Consider the following 9073-nt stretch of genomic DNA (forward strand, 5'->3'; position numbering starts at 1 on the left):
TCAGTCAAATCGGACGATAATTGCGCCCTCTAGCGGTTCAAGAAGTCAAGACTCAAGATCGGTTTATACTGCAGCTATACCAGGTTGTAGACCGATTTGAGCCATACTTCGCACAGTTGTTGGAAGTGATACCAAAATAGCAAGATCGGTTTATACTCCAGCTATACCAGGTTGTAGACCGATTTGAGCCATACTTCGCACAGTTGTTGGAAGTGATACCAAAACAGCAAGTTTAAAATTACAGACAAATCGGATAAGAATTGCTCTCTCTAAAAGCTCAAGAAGTCAGGACCCAAGATCGGTTTATATGGCATCTATATCAAAACATGGACCGATTTCGCCCATTTACAATCCCAACCGACCTACATTAATAGAAAGTATTTGTGCAAAATTTCAAGCGGCTAGCTTAACTTCTTCGAAAGTTAGCGTGCTTTCGGCAGACAGCCGGACAGACATGGCTAGATCGACTTAAAATTACATGACGATCAAGAATACATATTCTTTATGGGGTCTTAGACGCATATTTTGAGGCATTATAAACAGAATGACGAAGCTAGTATACCCCCTTCCAATGGTGGAGGGTATAAAAATGGTGTGGTTTGCTTTGAGTGTAAATACAGAAATGACATCTCAATCCGTCAAACCGGTTGGCTGTTTTCAGCTGTTCGCGTGGGGCTACCTTTATTAATCCACTTTGTTTCTTCTGGAGGTTTTATCCCAGCAGGAATTTACAGCATCGAACAGTTGTTTTATGAAAACCAGAATAAAAGCTATTCTTACTCTCCTGCAAAATAGAGCGCTCTCTTTTCGTATTTGACGTACATAAGACTGGTTTTATGAATACAGAAGGTGACACTTCTTGTCGTGTAAAATCAGCCTAAATCTAATCTAAATCTATCTTAAGTCTATCTAATCTATTTCGATATAGCAGGAGGGTGAAAATACATGCAATAAAAGAAAACAAGTCCTTGATATACATTTGAATTACACAAAAATCATTATTTGATGCATCTCATATTTTCTATTGTCCCATCTCTGGCATTTACAAAACGCTTTTAAGTAGGGTTGCTTTGCATCTCTACTCTCTGAGGACTTGGCAACCATGTTGCATAGCAGCTGTTTTTATTTACAATTTCGTGGCATCGAATTGCTAGATTGCTTTCAATTGTTCCAAAATTTGTTTTTATATACAGCCATTGAGGACTTATAAAAATGGATTTGGAAAGTGAAAGAATACTTAAACTAATATTCCCCGACGGTCTGCCTGGTGAGTCTATTCAAATATAGCAGCGCGCAAATTAATTGTAATATTCATGGTCTTCCCTCACAGAAAATCTTGTTGACAATCCGGAGCTCTTTAATTATCTCAATAAATTGGGTACCTACAAAGTGGATCAACTGAAGAAGGAACAAACACGTCTAACGGAAGAAACCAAACACATTGTGGAACAAACACAAGATTTGGCTATATCTAATTACAAAACCTTCATAAAGACTGCCGAAAATTCTCGTTCCATATATAAGGAATTCCAAAATGCCGAGTCGCAAGTTAGCACTGTTGTAGAAAAGCTACCAGAACTCAGCGATAAATGTGAAGCCTTCTTAGAACAATCGGTGGAAATAAATGAACAAAGGCGTTTAAATTCCATAACGCTAAAGAAAAATGCCCAGCTATTGGAAATACTGGAATTGCCACAATTAATGGAACGATGTATTCGAGAAGGTCGTTATGAGGAAGCTCTTGAGTTGGCGGCCTATGTGCAAAAAATGGGCGAGAATCAGGGTCACATACTTGTGGTAAAGGTAAGCGTTTACTGGGAAGTTATATTTGCGACTGAGAACTAATTTTTTGCTATTTTAGAGTATTGTCAACTCGGTGGAATCATTGTGGCATACCATGTTAGTTCAACTTGTTGCTCAACTGCGTACCGATTTGCAATTACCAAAATGTTTGCAAATTGTTGGATATTTGCGTCGCATGCAAGCATTTGGTACTAATGAATTGAAACTTAAATTTTTGCAAGCAAGAGACACTTGGCTGAACGCTTCTCTAAAGGCTATACCTACGGATGATGGTAAGTGATACCATGCAAATCTAAATTCAATTCAAATAGGACTTTTTATAAAAAGATATAGATCTGTTTTTGTTTCCTAAAACTAGGCTACGCTATCATATCTGTTGATTACAACAAGACTTTTTATAGAAATGTTTGAGATAAGCAGTCAGGGAGTTTCCAATGTTCCTAACTTGTGGAGAAGTTTTTATACCGAAACTAAGAATCTGCAATACAGTGCCGCCTTCATACCAAAAAATTTCTTTCTTCCTTGCTAAGACACTGAATAGAATTTTAAAATTTCATATCAGCAGTGACTTATTTCTCTGATTGCCAAAATGTATGCAAACGCAAATTTGCTTATGAGCATTCCATTAAGAAAAGGGGCAAACTTTCACATATTTATGAGTGCTGTCCGATTCAAGTTAAAGCTCAATAATGAGGGCATCCTTTGTATCCGAGTCTGAACGGCGTGCCGCTGTGCGACACCTCTTTGTAGAGAAGTTTTGAGATGGCAGCCATAACCAATGGTACAGTACCTCACAAATGTCGCCAGCATTTAGAGTGAATAACCACCGCTGAAAAATTGTTCAAATGATTTCGGCAGGATTCGAACCCAGGCGTTCATCGTCATAGGCGGACACGCTAACCACTACGCTATCTTGACCTATATGTATATCAAGTGCAAATTGGTGGACTGGCCAATGAACTATGTGGTGCATCGTCTTAAAAAAGTCCACAAGAAATTGTGGACAAGAGGTGCGTATGAATGATACGCTTTCCCCAGAATTGCTGGCCCCGGCCGATTGGGGTAGAATCAACAGATTAGACGCAGTGATGTTTCTTGTCTCATAGTCGATAAATGCGATCGTCAATATCAATCAACGGTATCGAAATAGCGTAAACAGATGCTGTTGATGTTCTGGTGTTGATGATAAAGTGAGATGTCAGTTAATCGTCACATGTATTCGAAATGTCGAAAGAAGTATTCAAGTATTTAGGATGTCTTAAGAGGTGAAAAAAGTATTTCACTTCTGATCTTTTTTATATCTATTCTACCTGCATCAGGTCGAAGATAGAGTAAACTCTCATATATAGACAGAAGCCACTGTCATATTTGACCGGGTTCAGCGCAGAGTGATGGTGTTGATTGGGGATAGTATAGTATCCAGCTGTAAGCACCTCACAGGCTGGAACATTGAGATCCATACTGTGTGGTATTCATTGCTGTCCACAGGTTGCGGATGTTCACATGCTCCATACGGAGTAGCTGCAACGGCAGTCTCGGACAATCAGCGTTATCGAGCAGAGAGTCTCAGTGAGAAGCTGGGCGGCACCGGCTCTTGCATAAATACAATGAAGGTCGATATGAAAAGGCGAGTTATTTGCGCCTCTTAATAACCAATGGCCAACATGTTCCAGCGGCGATCGGTCCTTTGGACCGGAATTAGCTTGCTTGGCGAAGATTGACGAAGATCGCCACCTACAAATATGGCTTCAACAACATCGTCGAAATGTGGGTAGCGTTGTACCTCTCTATAGTTGCTTTCGTGGCATGTGTGTCGAGTATATCAGCCTTCTTAATTCTGATGTTAGGATGCTCACCAGGAATACAAGACTTGTCGCAATCCCATGGCAGCCGGTTGTACGTACCGGATTGACCCGATGATTCCTTCATCGGCAAGGGCTGCCGCCTCAGTGTACAACACACTGCTACAACAACAACCAATCCCATGGCAGCCGGTTGTAGGTACCGGATTGACCCGATGGAGTTCTTCATCGGCAAGGGCTGCCACCTACGAGTATAGCACACTGCTACAACAACAACAACAACAAGACTTGTTAGAAACTCACACCAGGTTGTAATTGATTAGTTAGTCGACCGAACCGAGACTTCAGCTGACCACAGATTGGGCCACATTAGCTTGAGGAGTTCATAGCTCCCAATCTGTACTTATCTGTTATCCGTTGCCCTTCAGGCCTTATCTCGAAGAAGTAGCTCCAATTCTAGTTCCATGGAATATATATGGTAGTTCCAAGCTTGTGTGATTTACAATTTCTGAGATATATCTGTAGCCAGGCAGCCAAAACAAAGCAAATTTACCCATGAACACCACACAAATCGGAGCTCAGAGTTCCAACTCCTATGGTGCTCATAGTTATCCAGTGCCGGATGCGGCAATGGTTGTTATTGTTGTTACCGCACGATCCTCGGTCGCCGCGGGAACAGGGTGGCCATTGGTTATTTAAAGGCGCCAATAACTCGCCTTGCTATGAGTACTCAGTATTTGTGCAAGAGCCGGTACCACCCGACCTCTCACTAAGACTCTCCGCACGATACCACTGATTGCCCGCGAAAAAACCCTGTGTACCCATGCGGAAAACAATTACGACTTTCAGGGCCTCAAAATGTCAAATCGGTAGATCGCTTTATATGGAAGCTATTTCAGGTTATAGACCGATTTGAATCATACTTGGCACGTTTGTTAGAAGTCGTAACAGACCATTAGATAAAAATTTCAGCTACTGGGGGCTTAGAAGTCAAGTCGAAAAACCACTTTATATGGGAGTTATATCGAAATCTGAAACGATTAATAGGCCAAACTTTTTCGTTCGATCGCTATCGTGGTTTCGACAGACGGACGGAGGGACGTATAAAGAATATATTTACTTTATGGGGGCAGATCAATAATTCGATGTGTTACAGACTAATTGACCAGGTTAGTAAAACCCCGATCATAGTATTTCAGGTGTCACGACCTTTCATTGTTGAAAACATTTCAACTTTAGTACGATGGTCTCTATGACTATGACTCGTGACGGACTAAGGGGCATGTCTATCATATTCATGTACAATTCCTTATCTCGGGAGATGCGTCTGCCGTAAACACCAGGGTAGGTGAATATGTTTACTACTAAATCACATCAAACCAAGGGGTATTGGCAAGCCCTAAACATAAGGAAAATTTGTGTACTCAAGAATATTAAATTTAAAGCTATGGTGATGGAAATTCCCTAGAAAATTCCTTATATTTACGTTTTCCCATCAAAATCCCCCTAACCCAAATGAGAAAAAATTTTCCCCTATCACAATAACAAATCCCCTGTTTGGGGAAATTTCCCCCTAATCTGACAACACTGCTGTGGGATGTGTTTACATGTACGATATAAAAATGGTTTATTTTTATTAAATATGTTAAAAATATAAAGTGTTAAATATATTAAATAAAGTTTACAAAACACGCATAAATTTGTTACCTGCCCATTTTTCTTCGTCTTTTGTTCTCCATAGTATGTGCTAAACGCAAACAAATTTATACAGTACATACTTTATGTACAGTACATTAGTTTAGAACAATAGTGGGCGCCATCTACAAGTGATTTAATTTTTGTAATCTCATTTTTATAATGCCAGAAATATTGTGATATGATGAATTGCAACATTAAAACGCGAGGATGTGTTTAGTTAGATATATTGTTGTTGTTTCATCAAAGGGGATACATTTTCATATAAATATTCGTACTTATCAAAGACAAGTAAAAATACAGTATTTTCAATATAAATGCCAGATGTCATAAGTAAAAATTGACAAGTAGTGGTCAATTGGTGTCGTTGTCGTTTTTTTAGAGATTTTCCTAAAATTTGATATTTATAGCTTAAACTTGAATCGGACTGCACTCATTGATAGGTGAGAAGCTTGCCCTGTTCCTTAGGGGAATGTTCATGGGCAAAATTTGCAATTTTTTATTTGGATCTTGACTTCTTGAGCCACTAGAGGTCGCAATTCTTATCCGATTTGGCTGAAATTTTGTTTTGTTATGATTTCCAACAAACGTGCTACGTATGGTTCATAACCTGATAAGCTGTCATATAAACTGACTTTTTCAGCCTCTAGAGGGCGCAATTATTAACCGATACAGCTCCCCTAGAAACCAACATTCAATTCAATTATTGTCCGAAACCGACCGTATCTTGATATAGCTCCAATAGCATAGCAATTCTTTTCTTGTATCCTTTGTTTGCCTAAAAAGAGATACCGGGAAAAGAACTCGACAAATGCGATTCATGGTGAAGGGTATGTATGATTCGGCCCGGTCGAACTTAGTACGCCTTTACCTTTTGATCTTCTTGACATTCCAAATCGTTTTGACCATATCTGCCCGACTCTCAGCTTGTCGAAAGCACGCTTGTTTTCGAGGGAGTAAATGGGCCATATCGGTCCATGTTTTGATAAAGCTGCTATACAACTCAACCTCGGATTTTGCTTTCTTGAGCCTCTAGAGGGCGCAATTCTTACTCGATTTGGCTGAAATTTCGCAAGAGGCGTTTTGTTTGGACTTTCAATAACTGTGCCAATAATCTTCCAAATCAATTCATAACCTCATATAGCTGCCATATAAACCGATCTCGGATCTTGAATTTGTGCGTCTCTAGAGGGCGCAATTCTTATTAGATTTGGTTGAAATTTCGCACGAGGTGTTTTGATTGGAGTCATTATGCCATCGCATCCAACTTCCGACGTACTTTCGCTGTCCATTTACTAAACACTATGGCTGAAGATTTGGTGGTAGAAATCTTACATTTTCTTGCAACGAAATAAGCGGCAGCAAAGGTGCGAGAGACATTTGACCTATCACAAAAATCTCTAACGAGAGCTTCTGAAGCCATAATCATACAACTGTCCGCATATGATACGATTTTAATGCCGTCTGGAGAGAGCGGCATAGACGATATGTATGCTTATTGAGGTAGCGCTCATCGTTGTTGTTGTTGTAGCAGTGTGTTATACACTAAGGCGGCAGCCCTTGTCGATGAAGAACTCCATCGGGTTAATCCGGTACGTACAACCGGCTGCCAAGGGATTGAAGATCCTCGTCTAGTTCCCATGTTGTTGTGCTCAAGCAAAGTGGTTTCAGGCCATAAGAGTGATCTCTGTGGGACCGTCATGGTCATAGGCTTTTTAAAGATGCTTATAACTCGTCTTGTCCAATCGATTATCATTACCACTCAGTATACGCAATATCCGGTCTCCAGAGCCGGGTCTCTCACTGAGACTCTCCGCATGAAACCGCTGATTATCCGCGACTGAAGTTGCAGATTCTTCGCATACGGAGCCTTCCACTATACGTTACCTGTGGAAGCGTCCGGTAGCTCTCACCTGAGATTCCCCCGATAAACACCAAACCAATCGAAGCTCAAAATTCCAATCTGAGCATTACTCATAGTTATCCCGGACCGGGTGACCACGCTTTCTTTTGCTTATTGGATGCTCTATGTATATGTATTAAGATTCAGTTTCCCCATTTTAGAGTCAGTTCTTCTAGATTAATAAAATTGTCATCAGGAACTGATGAATACTTAAAAAATTGATATACTAACTTTCAAGCATCTATAAATAATCGCCCATTTTTATCCAATTCTATTTTTAGCCCAACAGCATTTGACTAAAACGATTGAGGTTACCCGAGTTAATCTCTTTAACATTATAACACAATATCGAGCTATCTTTCCCGAAGAAGATAATACAGAAGGTTCAAGTGATAGACCACTGCAGGGAGTCAGCTGTAATGGCGAACGTCTTTTTCAGAGTTGGCTTCATGAAAAGGTAAGCAGTGGATGTTCTATATTTTACTGCAGCTTCCCTAAACATTTTCCATTTTCCACAGATCACGGACTTTTTGAGAACCCTAGAAATGGATTTACAACGTGGCATAACCTCATTTGACACTGTTCTTGGACAGTGTATGTATTTTGGTTTGTCCTTCAGTCGTGTGGGCGCTGACTTCAGGGCTTTGATGGCTCCCATCTTTGTCAGAGTTATAAAAGAGAAATTCTTGAAAAGTATTTCCACTGTCAATGAAAATTTCGAAATGGAGTTGGAAAAGTATACACTGATCAATAAGATAACAGTGCACACACGCAATGCAACCACAACGGCAACAAGTGAAACGAACGAGCTAGAATCATATGCTCCACCGGAAAGTCTATTGGATTTTCACCCCTTGGCTGCTTTGTGTAATGGCTATCTGAATGCCTTAAATGATCTGCGCTTGTGTGCCCCCACAGCATTGGCTAACGATGTTAGTCTGGCACTGCAGCAATCTTTGGAAATGGTGGCTAAAAGAGTTTTGGCTTTCTACAGGCAAGAACAGCAGGCTTTTACCGCCAATGAACGAGAGACTTTTACAAAGCTGTGCTATTGTTTTGCCCATGAAATGATACCCTATTTACAACGTTGTATTCATGCCATATTTCCTCCAATGACATTGTGCAGTCATTTGGGTGTCAATTTGAATGCTCTCGAAAATATGGGCATTACATATTTACAACAGAAGGATATTTTGGAACCTTTGAAACACCTGGTGCCCAATAAAATGGAGGCAACACTAAAGCCAGAGGCGGCTGTAAAAGTTGAAGAAGTCAATGTTCCCGTTGCAGCCGAAGGATAATGAAGTTATAACTCCTCTCTATAGCATAGTCTGGGGGAGATGTTCTTCATGTTCCATGTACAGAACATTAAGATATGTAGGACATGTGTATTATCTAGATTTGTTTTAAACTAAGTTTATTATCGCTACTCAAATATAAGAGACCAAGGTTAATATGAAATTTATCAACATTTCGCAGTAAAATGAACCTTATTAAGTGCTGTATGGATAACATTAGTGTTCTTATTCGCTTACTATACACATTTTTGGCAAAGTGACTTTATCAATATTCAATCGTCCAATCAACATTCAACTTGCAAACAAACAATATGAGCTGAACTTTTGGATTCCATAAAAAAAGTTACTGAAGTTCGGTATCTGAGCCGTTTTTGGTTTCTGAAAGGTAAACTTCATACATAGTAAAGTTATTCATAAGAATTTCAAAAAGTTATTATTAGAGTCCGGATTTTTATGCAAAATCGAAATTTAAATTTTCATTAATTTTCAAATGTCGTGGTATTTTGTAATAAAATTTATTTTGTAAACATCAAAGTACTCCAGAACTTCGACACTGCACGTATGTATGCAAA

The 9073-nt window shown here is 39.7% G+C and overlaps 1 protein-coding gene across 1 annotated transcript; it reads left to right on the top strand.

Annotated features, from left to right (window-relative positions):
* Positions 1–1124: 1124 nt before the first annotated feature.
* Positions 1125–8664, top strand: LOC106088819 (conserved oligomeric Golgi complex subunit 8). Its single transcript, XM_013254511.2, has 5 exons — positions 1125–1267; positions 1331–1803; positions 1862–2075; positions 7485–7660; positions 7722–8664. The coding sequence occupies exons 1-5, from the start codon at positions 1213–1215 to the stop codon at positions 8502–8504; spliced, it is 1701 nt and encodes a 566-aa protein (XP_013109965.2). The 5' UTR covers positions 1125–1212; the 3' UTR covers positions 8505–8664.
* Positions 8665–9073: the final 409 nt, after the last annotated feature.

This window comes from Stomoxys calcitrans, chromosome 3 (genome assembly GCF_963082655.1).
Source record: "Stomoxys calcitrans chromosome 3, idStoCalc2.1, whole genome shotgun sequence".
In the NCBI taxonomy this organism is placed as follows: Eukaryota; Metazoa; Arthropoda; class Insecta; order Diptera; family Muscidae; genus Stomoxys; species Stomoxys calcitrans.

Bases quoted from the DNA above. Each gene is read 5' to 3' on its own strand.
- LOC106088819 (XM_013254511.2), top strand. From the start codon at position 1,213: ATGGATTTGGAAAGTGAAAGAATACTTAAACTAATATTCCCCGACGGT. The intron at 1,804-1,861 runs GTAAGCGTTTAC...TTGCTATTTTAG, and splicing joins GTCACATACTTGTGGTAAAG to AGTATTGTCAACTCGGTGGA. The intron at 2,076-7,484 runs GTAAGTGATACC...TTCTATTTTTAG, and splicing joins GGCTATACCTACGGATGATG to CCCAACAGCATTTGACTAAA.